The 19,908-nt window shown below is 35.1% G+C and overlaps 4 protein-coding genes across 7 annotated transcripts; 3 read left to right on the top strand and 1 right to left on the bottom strand.

The window, feature by feature from the left end:
* Window positions 1-530: 530 nt before the first annotated feature.
* On the top strand, window positions 531-1,830 carry LOC17874662. The gene has a single exon (XM_006281650.2). It carries the CDS (start codon window positions 531-533, stop codon window positions 1,638-1,640), a length of 1,110 nt encoding a protein of 369 aa, XP_006281712.1. The 3' UTR covers window positions 1,641-1,830.
* Window positions 1,831-1,937: 107 nt separating this feature from the next.
* LOC17875226 (double-strand break repair protein MRE11) lies at window positions 1,938-8,193 on the bottom strand. 2 transcript variants are annotated; one of them, XM_006280026.2, is made up of 23 exons: window positions 8,011-8,193; window positions 7,450-7,485; window positions 7,006-7,141; window positions 6,644-6,801; window positions 6,379-6,469; window positions 6,148-6,267; window positions 5,999-6,067; window positions 5,840-5,931; window positions 5,638-5,740; window positions 5,436-5,543; window positions 5,245-5,307; window positions 5,104-5,175; window positions 4,914-4,991; window positions 4,656-4,718; window positions 4,508-4,568; window positions 3,945-4,027; window positions 3,688-3,801; window positions 3,509-3,586; window positions 3,347-3,418; window positions 3,009-3,241; window positions 2,775-2,898; window positions 2,420-2,620; window positions 1,938-2,298 (listed from the first exon to the last, which is right to left on the bottom strand). In XM_006280026.2, exons 2-23 carry the CDS (start codon window positions 7,455-7,457, stop codon window positions 2,266-2,268), a joined length of 2,160 nt encoding a protein of 719 aa, XP_006280088.1. In that variant the 5' UTR covers window positions 7,458-7,485; window positions 8,011-8,193; the 3' UTR covers window positions 1,938-2,265. The 2 variants fall into 2 exon arrangements, with proteins under 2 accessions (XP_006280088.1, XP_023645845.1); XM_023790077.1 differs by lacking the exons at window positions 7,450-7,485; window positions 8,011-8,193 and having other exon boundaries at window positions 7,006-7,161.
* Window positions 8,194-9,885: 1,692 nt separating this feature from the next.
* LOC17875501 (cyclic nucleotide-gated ion channel 4) lies at window positions 9,886-14,570 on the top strand. Its single transcript, XM_023785402.1, has 8 exons — window positions 9,886-10,706; window positions 11,391-11,606; window positions 12,243-12,556; window positions 12,673-12,781; window positions 12,887-13,123; window positions 13,216-13,302; window positions 13,770-14,134; window positions 14,346-14,570. The coding sequence occupies exons 1-8, from the start codon at window positions 10,071-10,073 to the stop codon at window positions 14,497-14,499; spliced, it is 2,118 nt and encodes a 705-aa protein (XP_023641170.1). The 5' UTR covers window positions 9,886-10,070; the 3' UTR covers window positions 14,500-14,570.
* Window positions 14,571-15,143: 573 nt separating this feature from the next.
* On the top strand, window positions 15,144-17,019 carry LOC17874860. Of its 3 annotated transcripts, none has more exons than XM_023788090.1 (3): window positions 15,144-15,814; window positions 16,099-16,423; window positions 16,884-17,019. In XM_023788090.1, exons 1-3 carry the CDS (start codon window positions 15,320-15,322, stop codon window positions 16,949-16,951), a joined length of 888 nt encoding a protein of 295 aa, XP_023643858.1. In that variant the 5' UTR covers window positions 15,144-15,319; the 3' UTR covers window positions 16,952-17,019. The 3 variants fall into 3 exon arrangements, with proteins under 3 accessions (XP_023643858.1, XP_023643854.1, XP_006279675.1); XM_023788086.1 differs by having other exon boundaries at window positions 16,875-17,019; XM_006279613.2 differs by lacking the exon at window positions 16,884-17,019 and having other exon boundaries at window positions 16,099-16,630.
* Window positions 17,020-19,908: the final 2,889 nt, after the last annotated feature.

Here is a 19,908-nt window from a genome sequence, read left to right as displayed (position 1 = left end):
TGGATTTTGAAGTATCTCTAACTCCATCTCTCTTTTTTTTTATCCATATTACTTTAAGTCATTTATTTAAGGTTTTTTTTTCTGAAAAATAACTCATGCTTCCAACTGTCCAAGTATGATTGGTAGAGATTCATGCTTATGTTATTCAATTATGATTTTCAAAACTATATGAAAATTTTGGTGTTATTAGTTTAGACATTTGTAACAAATATTCTTCAAACATTAAAAGTTTAAAGATTATTGGATTCACATTTTACGTAGTCGGTTTATATAAACCGATCAACGCTTAATTGATACGTGTAGTCATTCTCTTCTTTTTGGATTTTACAACATATCTAACATTCATTTCACATACCAATTTCGCTTTGCTGTCAAATTTTCTAAGCAAGATTTGTTTCCTTATTCCACTACGCAAATAAATTCGTTAAATATATAAAGATTTTTTGTGTGAGACCAAAACTTGGTGAGCAAGGCCATTCGTTAGGGTTCCTTATGCTGGAGAGATAATTTCCAAAACATATTCCTAATTCATGTCTCTGCTTCTCACTAAGCTCTCGAGGCTCCGCCTTGGGAAACCTACGTTGATAAGATCCTCTCTTCTTATTCTGTCTAATAGCTTCTCAATTTCCTTGCTTCAAACCCCACCTTGTTCCATCGTCGCCGGTTCTCATTGTGGAGGGGATCTCGGAAGACTCGTTGTTAGCTACGCTAATGAACTTATAAGCACTACTTTGGAAAAGAAGGTGCCTCTGGAGTTGGTGAAAGATGGTTATAACGACGAGATGGTAACAATCGGAGCATCTCATGGCTGGATAGCTACATTCAATAGGGAAGACGAAGTTCTGCGTCTCCAAGACGATCTAAACCCTGTTGCATCGGATACAGATCCCAAACGTATTCCCCTGCCTGCTCTTGTTACTCTGCCTCATTGCCAAACCGAGATTATCACCAACGTGTCAATGTCAAGATCTTCTCCGGAGGATAAAGACTGTATCGTGGCTGTCAAGTTCTTTGGACCTCAACTCAGCTTTTGCAAGCCCTCTCAAAGTTACTCCAAGTGGCACAACATCAAGATCGAAAACCCCTGTTTTTTCTCCTCACGTGTCATGTTTTCCAAGAAAGACGACATGTTTTGCATACCCGGATCTGGAGGCCATCTAATCGCATCATGGGATCTCCGTAAGCACAAGCGCAAACCCATGCTTCAGAAGCTGCGTTATCAAAACCTTTCCGAGCTGACAAAGGCCAAACTTGAGCTTCTTGTTTCGTGCGTCGCAAGCGAGCACTTGGTGGAGTCAGAATCCACGGGTGAAACTTTCTTGGTCAAGTGGTACCAGAAGGCTGCTGAGATTGTCGACGGTATTGCCAAAATGAAAACAAAAGATGTATTGGTGTTCAAGCTTGATGAAGAAGGGAACGCATCTTACACTAAAGACATTGGAGATCTCTGCATTTTCCTGTCAAAGTCTGAACCTTTCTGTGTCCCTGCTTCTTCCTTTCCTGGCATGCACTCTAACACTGTCTTCATCTGGGATGTGGATGGAGTCGCAATGGTAGATTTGAGTGGTTTCAACCCCATCATTAGTAATATTGGTAAGTTCACGGCCCCTTTCCATATTCCACCTCAAAATATAAAGTAGAAGTTTGGGAATGAGTATGAGTTATGCATCCACAATTATGAATCCTCCTCCAAGCCTTGAGTAGGCTCGCTGACGATTGTGTGTGTGGAAATGTGACAAACCCCTTCTTATTGTTCCATCATCGGCGGTGATGCCGTAGCAAGTTTTAAAATATTTATTTTGTTCGTTTGTTACGTTGAGATTGAAAGATCATAATAATGAATCAGTCAAATCTGAAAGTCTACTTTACGTTCTCCATGATTGAATATTGGAAGGCTTTATGTTGTGATTCATTTTAAATATTTTGAGACCAAAAAGTAAAAAAATTACTACAACAAGCAATCAGTTTTATAACATCTCAAACACATTTATAATTGAAATTGAAAGGTAAATTAGGGATTTATATAAATGGCCTAGTAACTTAAGTTATCACTCAAAAACTCCACAAGAGAAGTTCATTAATTATATTGCCTCATTCATAAACAGGAAAACCTTAACAGAGCATAGAAACAAAACTCTCTGTACCGCTACACTCCTTTTTGTGCTAGTTTCTCTTCTTCAGAAGTTATGTCGCTTGGGAGGTCGTTAGAAAAAACAGATTAGATGAGGCTTCGTTGTGATGTCAGACCTCAGGGTTGATATGGATTTATCTTCTTAGAGCTCCGTAGTTCCTTGTAACCTGCATTTACAAATTGTACTATGAAGTGAGCTTTGATCTCAAATGGTAAATAAGAGCTTGCTTAAACCGGCTAACAAGCAGAAAGCATCGAAACAATGGAAAATAGATGTGATTAACAAACCCGAGGCTGAGATCTGTTAAGCTTCTTTTCTATGTCTTCATCATCTTCGTCCTCGTCATCGTCTTTGCTGAGTAGCCTATGAAGTGAAGAAGAGCTTTCGTTTTTCCTACCACGTTTTGAAGTCCCAGAACCTCTACCTCTGCCTCTCTTAGTAGTAGCTGGTCTTTTACGTCCTTTGCCTTTAGTGTTCTCATCGTCCTCCTTAATGGATATCAAACAAGAATCATGATAAGTTTAACGCAATATTTACTTCAAATGGAGAGATAACAATGCCAAGAGATATCTGCGTTTAAATAAATCGCATGGGCTTTCCTAATTGTAGTGAATAGATTAACGGTGTAAGAAGTGTCCATACCGAAGTGCTGTCAAGTTTGTTAAAATGTTCTGGCTCTGCTTCTTCACTTGAAGGAGAATCTACATCATCTTCTTCATTGGCGGAAGCACTTTTGAAGGAAGCTGACGCAGCAGCTGAAGCAGATCTATGAGACACAAATCAGGGACGGAACATTAGCTAGCCAGTGATGCCAATCAAAGCATTCCACGTCTTTGAATCCTACCCTAAACTTGTTAAACGTAATTAAAAATTTACCTTTGAGACTGGCGAAAACCAAGAGAACCATCAAGAGTGGTCTGCTTCATCGCACTTGAGGCCTTACCACGGCCTCTTCCTCTGGTTGGGGCTTTAGCTCTACCACGAGATGTATTAGCAGTGGATGAACCTCTCCTTCCTCTTGTGGCAGGCGCTAAACCAGACATCTGAGTCGTGTCCTCATCATCACTAAACGAAGCATTCGCGATGCCACTGCTTCTTTTCGTCAAATTCTGTACCAATATCAGGTCGAAATAGCATTGCGAGTAAGTAAGAGCAGGATAGAGGTGAGTATAAAATCAATATCTGCAAGGAAATCCTAAGAGTGAGAATATAACCTCTGATGTCAATCCAGTGGATAAAAACTGTGAAGAGCCAGTGGGTCGAGTGGACCTATCTTTCAAGCGTTCCTGCACAAACAAGTAATGCAAGTCAGATCGATATTCTACCGGTTCCCATGATTTGTGGCAAGCAAGTAACCAAACATTAGATCTTCTTGCCTCTAAGCACTCTCCCACTTTAAGAATCAAGTCATCTTCCTCAATTTTCTGAGCATCTGAATCCTTTGCAAGTTTACCCTGTACAAAATGTGAAGAGATTAATTATAAACGATAACAAGGATGTGCTAATATAAACAACTCCCTATACAAAAATTAGAATTAAAAAGAAAATTACATACACGAGTCTCTTGAAGATTGTACTGAACACATGAGTAGAATGCTAGTTTATCATCCTTATTCACAAAATTGTGAAGAGCAACATCCAGATCGTTAACTGGAAGGATCTCCATTTTCTGCGAAAGAGAATAGAATGATCATCCCTAGTGTACTCATGCCCATTTGGAAACCATCCAAGTCTATACCCTTCTGTGGAAAAGTTCTACAGGGGTAGACGATAGTAACACAAATCGTAAGGAAAGAGGGATGCAGGATGTACCAGGTTGTTTTCAGCAACCAAAGCTTCTATATTTTGCTGGTTCAGTTCTTCTGGACGAAGCCTCTCAGAATCATCGATGTTGGCTGTGAAATGGAAGATCGAAATATATCATACCTAGACAAGAACGCAATAAAATGGTCCAACTGTGCTACTATCAAGACACACATCATTTCCATATACAATTCACTAGACGGCAAATTATAAAATTGCCGCTTCCAATATGTACAAGGGGAAGTTTGTACTTAAAGTATCTAAGATGCTAACTAGAGATAAACCGTAGGGTTGGCAGAATTCTGATGCTACAGGTTACACACTGAGGAACATGACTATAACAAGTAAAGTGGAACAAATGAAAATTAGACTCAATACATCAATATCAAGCTCCACACAACAAAGGAGGTTATCATAGGCCCATATTGTTCTTCATTATTATAATGCAGATTCTGTAGCTTGCTAGTTCCTCCTATACCCATCAATAAGCAATTCCAAGCTAGAGTAAAAGCAAATACAACAATTTAATCCCGACAAAATTGAATACATTGCTACTACACTAATGCCCATACCTTCGCTCCGACCCTTCTTAGAAGCCTTGGAAAATATTAAAATGTCCTGGGGATTTGCAACCTGAAAGTATGTGAGACTTTGTTATAAGTTTGCCCTACATTCTAGAACGTATGGAGCATCATGGTACAGTAACTAATTTTTAAGTACCTTTCCCACATATTTCTGCCCAAACCTTTGAGGATTTATCGTCATAAATCCAGAGTAATCTACCTGAAAGATTCAACCAGATCTTAGTCTTTCTTTAGCCATTTAATATTCTTAATAACAAATATGTGTTTGTTGCTATGGTGTGCATGTATCAAACTGGGAGAGCCTAGCCTATAGTTGTGTAGGAAAATAAAGGTTTAATAATATGAGTGTTGCTAGAAGTTGCAGCAGAGTGAAGAAAACTTGGAAACAAATTACCTTGATTCGAACCAATGGGAGTTTGATATCTGATCTGTTAACAGCTTTTTTGCTGGCTTTCTCTATTAGATTTCTGACCTAACAATTTTGTAGATATGGTAGAGGAATTTAATGACTTGCTAAAACCTAATCGAAAAGGAGGCAGGAGAGAAAAATGTCCACATGAAGTATGAGAAGAGGGAATAGTTACCACTTTATCTAAGTGTTCAAGAATTGAGTTTTGATCATTGGGATCAATATCACCTTCATCCTTTAAAACAATCTGCACTCCGAAATTATGTGAGCAAAGAAGTCTGCCACCACCATAATATATAAGCAAAATGAACTTTACCTCTGTATACTCAAAAGGCCTCACAGATGTCAGAGGTATCTTCGTAGGACGATATTGATTTCCCTGTAAGTCATGTATTTTCACTCAGGCTTACATGCTTGATTAAAAAGAAGCAAAAAACCATACATGAAGTATATAGATTAAGCAGTACGAATAAAGTGAAGATGAATGTCAACTGTTTTCTGAAGAACCTTGATTTCTAAAAGAAGAACATGCTTTGGCTTTGATTCCCCATCAATAAGTGATGTTGCCACAGATGATCCTGGTTGTGTGATGTGGAAGCCCATTCCAGATACCTCCTTCAAAAATTTAATCGTTTTCAGCTCAAAGAGACAAGGAACATTGTGCTTCACTCTTATTTAAATAACTCCAAAAATCAAAATTTTAATGGACCTGGGGATCGATAAGGCATTCATGCTCATGGCCCCACACAATGAAGTCGAGGAACCGTGGAAGAAAGTGCTCACTTATTGCATTTTTGGGGTTTGATTTCACCCTGCAAGTCATAGCATATGGGTACAAAATCAAACTTTCAGATATAGAAAGGGTAAGAAAACGTTCTTCAAAATATATAATTGTAATTAATTCAATCAACCTATTTTGATGAAGCACCAAAATGTTGAACCAGTCAGATACATCACATCCTTCTTGAACTTCAGGCCTCATCCATTGGACAGCATGTGGGGTCTGTGAAACAAATGAATATAAAAACAATAATAATTGTATAGCAAAAGGTGAGCATCCTCTGGATTACCTGAAACATTCTATTGAGACGTTCATCCCTGATGTTTCCTAAACCGTAGAGAGCCACGGTTGTTGAACCCTGCACATTAATTTGATAAAATGATAGTCAAGAAGTCAGGGAGGAGTCAGGTGTCTAGGTTAAAAATTCTTTAGACCAACCTTCCTCATAAGTATAGGGTAGAGGGAAATCTGGCCAACACCTGAACCACCAAGAACCATCTTTCCAAAATAGTTCACAAGGTTGCATGCGGAAAGAATATCAATTGCAGAAAGGTTGTCCTGTTGCCAGAAGCGACATAGAACAAAAAACCCAATTAAATGTGTATTCACTAGTTCCATATGTCTATGCAAATGAGTTTGCATAAAAAGAGCATGCAGAAAGTTATGTACCACTCCGGCTGGATCATCATGGTTTCCATGTATACTGAACACAGGCAAGCCTACATTGAAGTGTGGATCCTCATAATTTACATGACCAAACCTGTAGCCAGATAATAATTTTAAAGAATAGAGATTAATCAAAATCTTGAAAAAACGAGGTGTACAACAAAGTATGTATATCTATACTCAAATTTGATTCAATTGCCAATTAACTAGTTCAGTTGGTAATATTTCCTGATATGATTAGATTAATAGCAGAAGAATAGAGTCTTACGCATTCTGAAAATTTACAGTCTGGTCGCTGACTACTTGAAACTGCACTGGTTTATCATTGAGACAATGGCGACGAAGAATTTCAATGGCTTTAACTAGTGTCGTTCTAGAAGGTTTATTCTCATGAAAAAGATCACCGCCAAGTAGTAAGAAGTCCACCTGTTTCAAAAGAGTGAAAATTGAAGAAATTAAACTTTCTGAGAGTCCTTCCATGCAATTGGTTGAATATTTTTGGTTATGCAAAACATTATCCTTCCATGCTATTGGTTGAATATTTTTTGTTACGCATAACATCATCTTACTAGTTATCTAGATGATCCAAACGCTTGATAATACTGGCAAGTGATAACTCTTAAATCAAACCTGTTTCTCCTCCGCTATAGAACATATCTCTTCAAAAGCCTTAAACGAATCATGCCGCCTTATTTCATCCTTCTCCATATAGCCCAAGTGGCAATCAGTCGCTACAAGTACTCGAAGTGTGTCACTATAATCCTCCCTGTCAAGTTTTACAAGCATACATGGACACAACTCATAAGTTTTTCGAAAAAACAGAAGTCAAAATTGTAGAGATTGCAACATCCAGCATTGAATTTATACATTTACAAATTATAAAGTTACAGGATCTTTGAAGTTATGAACAGAATGACAAATGAATCAACCTCACAACAAATGTAGCTCACAGACATAGAACCAATCATTCATTTCTAGGGTCCTGGCATCTTTTCTCATCTTTTGCATATAACATAGTTAAAAACATTTCTAAATATCCATGAAAGCGTGGTAAAATCAAAGCCAAAAGCTCACCTAGACATGATGGCGAGTGCTTACAGCTCAGTAAACCTGAAAAAAGACCAAAACGAAAAAACTTACATAATGTTGCAAAATGTTATAACAACTGGAAAACAAATCTCAGAAAGTTCTCAGGTAAGAATCAAGCAACAGATCACTGATTGAATCCATTTAGCTCTTGGTACAAAAACATACGAAACAAAAAAAAGCTAAAACCCTAAAGCATCCATGGGGACTTGATAAACCTTCGATATACAAAAAAATCGTCATTTCGTTCCCAAAAACAAAAGTGAAACTCCACAAATCAAGTCCAACATTGATTCTTCGCATACAAAAACCTAAGTAAAAGACAAAGACCAGAGAATCAAAATCACCAGGATTTGAAAGCGAAACTGTACAAATTAATATTGAGCTATTAAAATTGGCTAGTGAGAACAAAATCATACTATAAAACGAAGTTCTCTATTCCATCCATTAACGAGTTTCTTCGAAAACGCTGAAAGCCATTAACCAATTTAAATCACTAGTTACTTCCGCAGCAACCAGTGTAGCTAATGGCTATAGAAGAACCCTAACCTGGTCTTGGAAAAGGACTAAAGTGAACAGAGGAAGCTCCGGTGACCGGAAATAGTGACAACAACGATGGAATGAAGCGAGATTGAGAATCGGAGGAGACAGGCGCGGGGAATTTCAAAGCTCAGTGGCGAAAGAGAGAAGAAAGGACCAAAATTAGGGGAAACAAAACTTGTACAGCGGTAACATAAATATATATTTACATATATAGTCCTCCTTATTAGTTTCGTCTTACGTTTATGTTGCCAAACTTTCAAAAGTTCAATTTTTGTTAGATTTTGGTTTTCGGTTTGTTTTGGTTTCCTGCTTTGCTTAATATAACGGCTTACAACAAATTTGTTTTTGTTCTGGTTAAAGATATGGGTTATGCTTCTTCGCTCAATCGTCGAAATGGATACTGCATCGGCCCATAAAGGCCATCAAAGTTTGCAATTTTCTTAAAGAGTTCTTTTTTTTGCTTCATGTTATTTGAGGGAAACTTACAAAATAATTCAGAGAACAAAGATATGCCCAAAGAGAAGAGCGAATAATATATATATAAAGAGCAAACGTACTGTCTAGAAAAACAATAATGAAAGAGAGATAAGAGTTGGAAGATCGAATTTGAGGTGGGGAGACGTAAGAAGAGAAGTGATGGTTAGAATTGCCATATGTAAAGAGAGAGATGTTACATTACATATTCCAATGAAATGACAAATTACTATGTTGGAGCCTAGTGAACAAGTAAGCTCCAATACATTTTTATTTCTTTGAACAAACCAACAAAAATGAACATTTCATGTGACTCATGCCAAACACATATCTTCTATCTTTCCACTTTTTTCTATTTTATAAATTTTGGTTTTATATGCTGAAAATAAAAACTCCATATGCTTAAGAAAATATATGTGGTATATAAATTTCATTTATCGAAAAATATTTAGAGATATACTATAACTATTCTACTTGGAGCTAGGGTAAACGAGAGATTAATGTATAGACCATTTTTAATATCGGATATAAATACTCCTAAAACGAATGTATCAATCACTAACCTCGTTTCCAAATCAAGCATATGCATAAATGAAAGGTTTATAAGGATGCGTTGAATAATTTCGTCACTTGACTCACATCATCAACAACTTGTATAGCTAGTCATCATTATGTAGAAGACAATCAAGAGAATATTAGATATGGTTCTAATTGTATTTGGATCACGAACATGTATTATGTATAGCCCATCTCTTCTTTGATTAATAACTATTGTGACACTTCTTATCAGCTTATGGTACCATTTCGGCTTTATGTTATTTCATTTTTTTCTTTTACTAATTTAACAGTTTCAATAATGAAATCATATATTATTGAATCGACAAGGATATATACAATCACCATCTAGATGTTTGTTTGCTTCTATAGTATATATATAGTACTAACAAAATCATTTTAAAAAATACGAAAATATAAAATAAAATAAATTAAGGTTCAAAATCCTTGAGAGAAAAAGCCATCTATGACAATGAAAAAAAAGAACAAAACCTTTTCGACAACTCTTCTTATTGATTTGGCTTCGAACGTATCTACGAATGAGACCAAAACAGTCCAAACTCTTCTCAATGATGCTCTTACGTTGTCAAATTACAAAAACACCCTCCACCTCAATTTTTGGACTGGGCATTAATTTTGAAGTCACAACTTCCATGTTTTTTTTTTTTTGAAACAGGTCATAACTTCCATGTTTGTGTCTTGACTCTTATATTGTTTGTTGCTACTAATTAACAAACGTACAAATGTAAAAATAACTTCTCTACAACATCTTTAACTACTACTTTATTCTCATGTAACGTAAATAAACCATATGATTAAGCATAGAATAAAGATAAATTACGGAAGGGTATAATGGTCATTTTCATAGCATTATGTCATTTCTTCTCTAGTTTAGAATATCCTTTTTTTAAAAGACAACGTTTCTCTTCTCATTCTCCAAAGAAACCTCTTTGTAGAGAGCTTCACAAAAAGAGCTATTTCATTTTATCATCTCGTCCCCTTTCTCTGTGTGTTGCATGCGTTAGCTAGTACTTTCAATGGCGACAGAGCAAGAAATCACACGGACACTACGTTTCTCACGCGACTCACGCGCGTCAAGCAGCGTTGGATACTACTCAGACGAAGACAACACTGAGGAGGAGGAAGAAGATGAAGAAGACATGGAAGAGATCGAAGAAGATGAAGAGGACGAAGATGAAGAGGAAGACGAAGAAGAAGAAGACCCACGTGTAGGACTCACGTGCGGAGGAGGAAGAAGAAACGGGTCAAGCAATAACAACAACAAATGGATGATGTTGGGTCGAATACTTGACCCGAGATCCAAATGGGTTCAAGAATGGAACAGAGTCTTTCTCCTCGTCTGCGCGACGGGTCTGTTCGTAGACCCGCTTTTTCTCTACACCATATCGGTGAACGACACGTGTATGTGTCTCCTCGTCGATGGCTGGCTCGCTCTCACCGTCACTGCCTTACGCTCCATGACCGATCTTTTGCACTTGTGGAACATTTGGGTTCAGTTCAAGATTGCTCGCCGGTGGCCTTATCCCGGCGGAGATAGCGACGGCGATAACAACAAAGGAGGTGGGACACGTGGCTCTATGAGGGTCGTTCCACAGTACGTTAAGAAGAGAGGGTTCTTCTTCGATCTCTTCGTCATACTACCATTACCACAGGTTAGTTTTATAGTTAACTATAATATTTTAATTGTATTATATATCAAACAAAACTGATTTAATTGTCTTTAAGTGTCTTTTACATATAAGATAAAATGCATACAAAAGAGAGCGTTACAAAAGAGCTTCTACTTTAATTTCTTTCTAAACTACAGAACAATCCATCGAGAAAATTTCAACATTTTACAAAAAAGAAACTCATCAGCAATCGTGTAAAACTATGTTAATATGCACTTAATTACTTAATATATAGTTATAACAGAATCAAATATAAATGAAGTGGTCGTACTAAGATAGTTCCATTTTATTAGTCGAGGCAGGCACATATGTAATTGCTCTTACTTTAGAATATCACTACAGATAGTGACTAACTTTATTAACTATTTCTACATATGAAGGAAGATTTCTTGTGAGTTAACAATAGTTACTAGCATTGTTTATTGGCACAATCATAGTAAACAAATCTAGTACTGAACTAAAAATTGACTAATCTAGAAAAAAATCTTAAATCCAAATAATTATATGGTCTGAAAGAACTCTCACTTAGTCTGACCTAATCATGTTCGTGTGTGGACCAAAAATAATACAGTTCATTCGTTTTCAATTATCTATTCGTATTGTACAGTTTTGTTTTCTTGTTACAATTATTCAATTTTAAAGTTTATAAATAAATATTGTGAGCAGGTTGTGTTGTGGGTGGTGATACCTTCTCTTCTAAAGAGAGGCTCTGTGACTTTAGTGGTGTCAGTTTTGCTGGTAACATTCATCTTCCAGTATCTACCAAAGATATATCATTCAATCCGCCATCTCCGCCGCAATGCTAATTTTTCCGGTTACATCTTTGGCACCGTCTGGTGGGGAATTGCACTAAACATGATTGCTTATTTCGTCGCGGCTCATGTAAGTTCTCTGATCAAACGTTTTTCATTGCTTAGTGTATGTAAATTTATGATTTCGTATTGGATTGAGATTTCAATGGCTCAGGTATACACATGTTCAAGTTATTTTAAGACTTGTTATGGATTGTGATAGTAACAAGTCTAGTTATATGCTTAAAATGTTTCAATTCTATAAAACTTACTTATCGATATAGAAAGTGTTGAAATTTTCAGGTGCCAAATAATTATATTTAATAAGATTTGTAGTTGTAAGATTATTTAAGATGTCGCACCTAAAATATTTTCACATGGACCTTTTCCATTGCTGTGGGAGTCTTCTTTTAAGAGAAAAAATAAAGCAGAAAATGCCAAATATAAGAAAAGATTTGTTAGGAGGAAGGTATGATTCTTTCGATCACACAAGTCGCAATCAAATTATTTAATGAGACTAAACACAACTTGCTTTGGTTTTTACGTAGGATTAATTAATTTACGAAAGTCTTAAGTTACAATAATAAAATATGCAATCATTAGCTTATTGTTATCAAATACTATTATATTCAACGTTTCACTTTTAATTGTCCCTCAATGACTCATCAGGTATTTAATTACAATCATAAATCTCTTAATGTCTCGTATATATGTTTATGAACTATAGGCAGCAGGAGCATGTTGGTACTTGTTAGGAGTTCAAAGATCAGCGAAATGTCTTAAAGAACAATGTGAAAACACGATAGGATGCGACATAAGGATGTTGTCATGTAAGGAACCGGTGTATTATGGCACGACTGTGATGGTCTTAGACAAAGCTAGACTAGCTTGGGCAAAAAACCATCAAGCCCGATCAGTTTGCTTAGATATCAACACCAACTATACATATGGTGCTTATCAATGGACCATTCAACTTGTGAGCAATGAAAGCCGGTTGGAGAAAATCCTTTTTCCTATCTTTTGGGGTCTCATGACTCTAAGGTATTTCATATCCTAAATGGTTTATCGAATAAACTTTGTCTTTAATTCATTTTCCAATAACCTGAATGTATATTAAAAAAAAATGTTTGACTAATCGTTTTTATCTATAATTATAGCACATTTGGAAATTTGGAGAGCACAACAGAGTGGTCGGAGGTTGTCTTCAATATAATAGTTCTGACAAGTGGTCTTCTTCTCGTTACAATGTTGATCGGTAATATCAAGGTATATATATATATAGATTGGCTAAACATTTTTTTGTCATAATCTAGTTTATAGTATGGTAAATAAGCTAAGGAATTATAAATTGTTGCTAATTTCAAAATGAAGGTCTTTTTGCACGCAACAACTTCAAAGAAGCAAGCAATGCACTTGAAAATGAGGAACGTAGAGTGGTGGATGAAGAAGAGACATTTGCCATTAGGGTTTAGGCAGCGAGTCCGGAACTATGAGCGGCAGAGATGGGCCGCTATGCGCGGTGTAGACGAGTGTGAGATGGTTCAGAACCTTCCGGAAGGTCTTAGGAGAGACATCAAATACCATCTCTGTTTAGATTTGGTCCGACAGGTTAGTTAGTTTCACTACAAATTATAATTCATCAAAGAAGATGAACTTATTTAATGATATGATTGATCAATTAGTAGTTGGGGTTTTGTTAGGTCCCGTTGTTTCAGCATATGGATGATTTGGTGCTTGAGAATATATGCGACCGTGTTAAGTCTCTTATTTTCACCAAAGGAGAAACAGTAAGTTACCTTCAAACTTTTGAAATATATATTTCAATGTCATCAAGCTATCTAGTAAACTTATGTTATAGGGTGGAAAAATATTCAAAGACAAAACAGCTAGCCATTGTTTTTTAAGTTTAATAAGATACACTTCAACGACTAAAAATAAATAAAATTGCAAACTTGAATTGTAAGAAACTCATTGCAACTAAGAGATGATATAGTTTAATGCTAGCTGTTATCTTATTATGTAAAGGGTTTCGTTTTATTGGTCTAGAATTTATTTCATCCACATGTGACTCTTCTTAACAATTGTAGCATGAAACTGATTCATACCAATCCATCTATATTTTGGGATTGGGTTCATTTGTGAAAGATTGTGCGACAACTTTGTAACTCTCTTTTATTCTTCTTTTGTTAACGTAGGATCCAAGAAACCTAAAAACGAATAACGTCACAAAGTAATGTTCTTGTTTTAAATGCAGATTCAGAAAGAAGGAGATGCAGTGCAAAGAATGTTATTCGTAGTGAGAGGTCATCTTCAAAGCAGTCAGTTTTTAAGAGACGGCGTCAAGAGCTGTTGCATGTTAGGTCCGGGAAATTTTAGTGGCGACGAGCTTCTCTCGTGGTGTCTCCGAAGACCTTTCGTGGAGAGGCTACCTCCGTCTTCTTCAACGCTTGTAACACTCGAGACCACCGAAGCATTTGGACTCGACGCCGAGGATGTTAAGTACGTGACGCAGCATTTTCGTTACACTTTTGTCAACGAGAAAGTCAAACGCAGTGCTCGCTATTATTCTCCTGGATGGCGGACTTGGGCCGCGGTTGCCGTTCAGCTAGCTTGGCGGAGGTACCTCTCATTTGTTGAAATCATTTTACAAAAAATAAAAATATGAAAAAAATTTGCATGTTTTTAAAAATGCAAAATTAAGTTATATTTTATAAGCAACCAAAAATAGGAAAGTGGTAGTTTTAAGACCTTCTTCTACTTATTTAAATACAAATTGATAAAATTATTTTCTGATTGTGTGTGAATAAAACAATTCTTGTTAACGTGATAGGTACAAGCATAGGCTAACGTTGACGTCACTGTCATTCATAAGGCCGAGAAGACCATTGTCGAGATGTGCATCGTTAGGAGAAGACAAATTGAGGCTCTATACTGCAATGTTAACTTCTCCTAAGCCTAATCCCGACGATTTCGATGATTATTGATTGATATTATTCTTATTATATATCTCTCAACTATTCTTTTCTCCTTCGAAATTATATATTTTAATCATATATATATAGTATAGCATATGAATATATGATTAAAATAATAAAGAACATTGGTCCAATTCTTTCTCTTTGAGTTTACATTTACATTTTTTACCTTCCAATTATAACAAAAACTTATATAAATTACACAATTCAGAAAAGTTAATTTCATTTGCGAAACCTCACTTTGCTTGATTTACAATTTTTAAGATTAAAAAAAGAAAAGAAAAAAGAAACCAACGGAGGCAACAACCACAATTCCCAACTCCGTCACATATTTTGAATTTCAGAATAGTTTCTAACAAACTACACTTGGATCATCATAAATTAAACCATAAATGATAACAACTTAGGTAGGTCTTAAGAAAAATATGTGACAAAAATCGCAATTGGCATTGTACCTTTGTAGAACCGTTGGTTCAATTTTGTACCGGAAACGACCAACCGGTTCGATTAATTTCTCTATATATGTTAGTTGAAACATTTGGTAAACTGTCATGGACTCGTATAAGGACGTGTCACCCAAACACTTTCTTCCTCCCAAAGCAACAACAATAAAACTTCAAACAAATTACAGCTTTTGCCACCAAAGGCCAAGAAAAAAGAGGAGAAGAAAATATTGGCTAAAGACACTTGTTGCCGCCTTTATCTCATCACCATTAGCCTTACGAAACTTAGTTTTGATCTCCTCCTTCCAATATTTCAATGTTTCTCTGAACGTTTTCACATTTTTTTTTTCCTTGGGGAAACATTTTTATATTTGTTTCTCCCTCCAATGGCGCCTCGTCTTTTCTCATGTTTTGGCGTCAGAGGGTCTACAACTTCCAGCTCCACCACCACCGGAAAAGGTGTGTCCGGTCATAACGCGGCTGTTGTAGCTGCGGATGTGCCGGTAGGTGACGGACCTGTTCTTGTTCAGCTTTTCTCGTCTCAAGGATGTAAAACTTCCCCGGAAGCTGAGATGCTCGTATCGCGTCTTGGTCGTGGTGATTTCGATGGAAAGATTTGTAGAGATGGTGGATGCGGTGGTTCTCCAGCGATGGTTTTGGTTTTTCACGTTGATTATTGGGATCATGTTGGATGGAAAGATCCGTATGGATCGAGTCAGTGGACGGTGAGGCAAAAGGCTTATATCGAGGCGTTGAATCAAGATACCATGTTTACTCCACAGTTTGTTGTTCAAGGTCGTGTTCAGTTACTTGGGAATGAAGAAGAAACGTTGCTTAAGTCTATCGTTGAAGCTCCTAGGTTTCCTTCTCCTGCGTTTCGGGTGAGTAATTTCTTACATATGTTCATGTTTATGGAATCGATATGATTGACTTCTTACTACACTATGAGTTATATACTAACTAGGTGTTCTGTTTAATGGTTCAAGACTCATTAAGTGTTTTGTTTGTAGCGTGTAATACAAGGCACTATTACATCCTTTGTATATGTAATGTGTTTTTGTTGTTACGTAAACATGAATATTTGCTATGGTTTATAATCAACATCTTCATGGTTACATTATGATATCAAGATCAGTGAAAATGTTATATTGGTTTGTTTTATTAGGCCACATTCCAAAGACCAACCTCAGAAACCCTTCAAGTATCTCTCACAGGAGCTTTGAGGATGAAAGTGGACTCGAACGGGATCGATATAATGGTGGCGCTATACGAGAACGGTTTAGTGAACGATTGTCCTCGAGGAGAGAACTCAGGGAGAGTCTTGTCCAATGACTACGTCGTAAGAAAGCTAGAAAAGTTATGCACCGTCAAAGATTTAACAGCTAAGAAGACGGTGTCGGGGACGGCTCATTTCACGGTATGGGATGGATTCAACAGTGCTAAATGTGGAGTCGCTGTATTCTTACAGAACTCATCTCTTCAAATTTTTGGTACGCAAATATTTCAATTGCCTGATGAGATTTGACAAAGAAACAATGATTCTTTGAATCTGTTTACGAAAATGAAATTTACCCTTTTGTGTTCGTTGTTCATATTTGGTTATTATTGGAACTTTATGTGTACAGGAAGGATTGTTTCATATTTGTCACGTCTCGTTTATAGTTATGCTTTCAAATTTTGTTATTCTTTCCTTCTAAGTTATGCTTTCCCACTCAACTTTTAGGATAACATTACATTATTACTAATTGATCATTGAAAAAACATATATAATATTTTTTGGGCAATATGTTGTCAACGAAAAACAATAATTCTAATGCAAGGTTAGATAATATAACTAGGATATTTATTATCTTAGTACTGGTTTTGTGGGTTTAAATCTGATGCATGGTGACAATATTTTTATGTTTTCGTTTTGACAATTATGTAATTAATTTGATAAAGTTTTTGTAGGGACGATACAAATTGAAAGTTATTGGAACGTGTCGTACAACATTATCCACGCCGCACGACTGAATTAATCCACAGAAACATATGTCAACGTACCTTTTAATTTCCTTCTGTGTCTAAAAAAGTTGATTATAAAAACAAAAAGTTACGGAAAAAAAAGCTTTTAGATTATTAGCTGCATTTAGTTCCTAATTAAAAAATTTGAGATTAGTTTAAATGTAGGTGTTATATATGCGGTTTGGTATCTAATTAGTCTTGGTTTTTTTTTTTTTTTTGTTTATTTCTTCAGTAATAACTTTTTAAAATTCTTTGAATGATATAATTGAAAATTTTATTTAAGTTTTGTTATCTCTATCACTTTCACTCTTAGAACTTTTAAATCATTTTGTTAAATATATATTGTTAAAAAGAACTGTAGCATATTCTAGAACGAACTTAAGTACATGCTGTATTGAATATATATTATTAATAAAATGGAAAGAGAAGGACCAGCAAGCCAATGATGTAATGAAGTTTGAAAATATTAAACAATAATAGAAAAATCAATTTTCGAAAAAATAAAAAATAAAAAACGTTTAATATTTGAATAGTTTATATTAAGTATAAATAGTTTCTTATATATACCTAAAATGAAAAGTGGTAGCTGGTTAACGAATTGACATGCGGAAGACTTACATAATCGATGGTTTATGTTATGAAAAGACTTTGCATAATTGATAGTTGCAAATTTTAAAGAAAACTAATACATTTGAAACGACGTCCCATCATGAGTTCATCAATTTTCTTTTATGAAAGTGATTATTATTTTATGTTACAAAGAAGACAAATTATTGTGCTATTTTAATTTTAAAATTGGGTTGTTGGGATTGTTGTAGATAAAACCAGGCAATAATAACATAATCTACCAATAATAATTTATCGTATTTCCTTTTAGTTGAGAATTAAAATAATATTTGACCATATTGTCTGCATTTTTTTTGTCGTCCTAGTAATTATCATTATTCATTTTTTTGGTAGGGATCAAATTATTTTTGTTTTTGATAAATAACTCTTTTTCTGTTACAAAAATGAATTATACATAGGCAATAAAACACATATATTATTTTCATATGAGATCTTGATATGATTTAAACTTTTATTTAAGTGACAGATCACATGTAAACAATTATATGCCGTGGAAGAAAAAACGCAATTTTTACGTTTTATATGTCAAACATATAAAAATTATATGTAAATTTACATGTTTCTATTCTATGATACCCGTAATGCATGCTTTCCAAATTATCTAAAACTTTTACTAACCAAATTTTCATTTTTTTTTTGTTATTATTACAAATATGAAATCATATGTATATGAAAATTCAATAGCAGCTTTATGGCTTTTTTCCTGACAAATAGATTGGTCAAGAATCGGTCAAGCTTTGATTTTATGTTGTGAAAAGATACTAGAACACGTTTGTGTTCAATATATACCTTGCACATCACCTTATACTCTTCTCACTCTCTATATAACACCTCTCTAACACCACGTTATAACTCACTTACTCACTCTCTCACTCTCTCACTCACACACACACTCTCTCTCTCTAATAATGTTCCGATTTGGAGCTATGTTGCTCGAAAAGATCCGTCCAACCGACTCGTGGGTGGACGAAGCTTCTCCAAACCAACAAACCACGAGATGTTTACGACGCAACTTACGACATAAGGAAGCATGGGTCATATGCTACCGATGTCTATAAGGCTGAACAACGTTTGAAGTAGTTGGAGAAGAAGTATAGAGAATTTGAGGAAGATACCTGTAATGCATGTTTACCAAATAATCTAAAATTTTACTACCTGTAATGCATGTTTACTACCCATAAGGCTGATCAAGTTATTTTTGTTTTGATAAATAACTCTTTTTCTGTTACAAAATGGAATTATACATAGGCAATAAAATACATATTAATTTTATATAAGATCTTGAAATGATTTAAACTTTTATACAAGTGACATATCACATGTAAAACAATTATATAGTATGGAAGAAAAAAACGCAATAAAACAATTATATGTAAATTTACGTGTTTATATACACGTAATGCATGTTTTCCAAATAATCTAAAACTAATACTAACCTTTTTTAACTGAAATAGTAATTTTTTTTGGTTATTATTACAAATATGAAATGAATTTTTCTTAAATCCTTGACTTGACATCCATGTTTCTGATTGAAACCAAAGTATCTTGCAATTCAAATTCAACGACACCCGGCGGCATTTGCACTCACTCACTTAAAGACACATGTATATTATTATAATTATCGTTCGATTAATCACACATGTATTTTGACCATTGATGACATGCCTTGTTGTGTACGTATGTTGCACTGCAACAACGCTTTGTCATTAAATCTATAGATTGCTCTGAAATAAATTCGAGCAATACAATCTATAGCTTGCTTCTGAAATTTGACGACACTTTGATCCATTTGCATTTTTTATAACCTTATGTTTTTAAAATCATTCTTTTCAACTTTCTATTGATAATGTATATGCATATATTACTACTATTTACATAATCTTAGTTAATTAATTGTATAGTGATGACTAATGAGTAAAACATTGAACATATATACACGCAACATAGCTATCATGAAAACTGTTTGATGATTTGAGACAAAGAGACCAAAACAAATGGAACCTTCATCACAAATCTATATCACACGTCCTCATACACCATCTAGATTACGCCACGTATTTCTCACTCTATCAAAATTGAATATTTTAGGGTTAATATAGCGATGGGTTTTAGTCTCATGCTTTTTGTTTGTTTACTAAGGAAGAAGGGCTTTTAAAAATAGAAAGCAAAATTTACCAGATTTTGTTTTTGTCAACATAATAAGCTGTTCTTTTTCTTTTTCTTTCTTCTATACGTATTTCATCAAGAAAAAGACACGTATTTAGATAGATGATGAAAGGACGGTACCAAATCATCTTGACTTGACTTTGCATATACCATATATATTTTTGTATTTTGATTATCA

This window comes from Capsella rubella, unplaced genomic scaffold (genome assembly GCF_000375325.1).
Source record: "Capsella rubella cultivar Monte Gargano unplaced genomic scaffold, Caprub1_0 scaffold_8, whole genome shotgun sequence".
Classification (NCBI taxonomy): domain Eukaryota; kingdom Viridiplantae; phylum Streptophyta; class Magnoliopsida; order Brassicales; family Brassicaceae; genus Capsella; species Capsella rubella.
The sequence above is the reverse complement of the archived record's forward strand: the minus strand, read 5'-3'. Positions and strand labels throughout refer to the sequence as shown.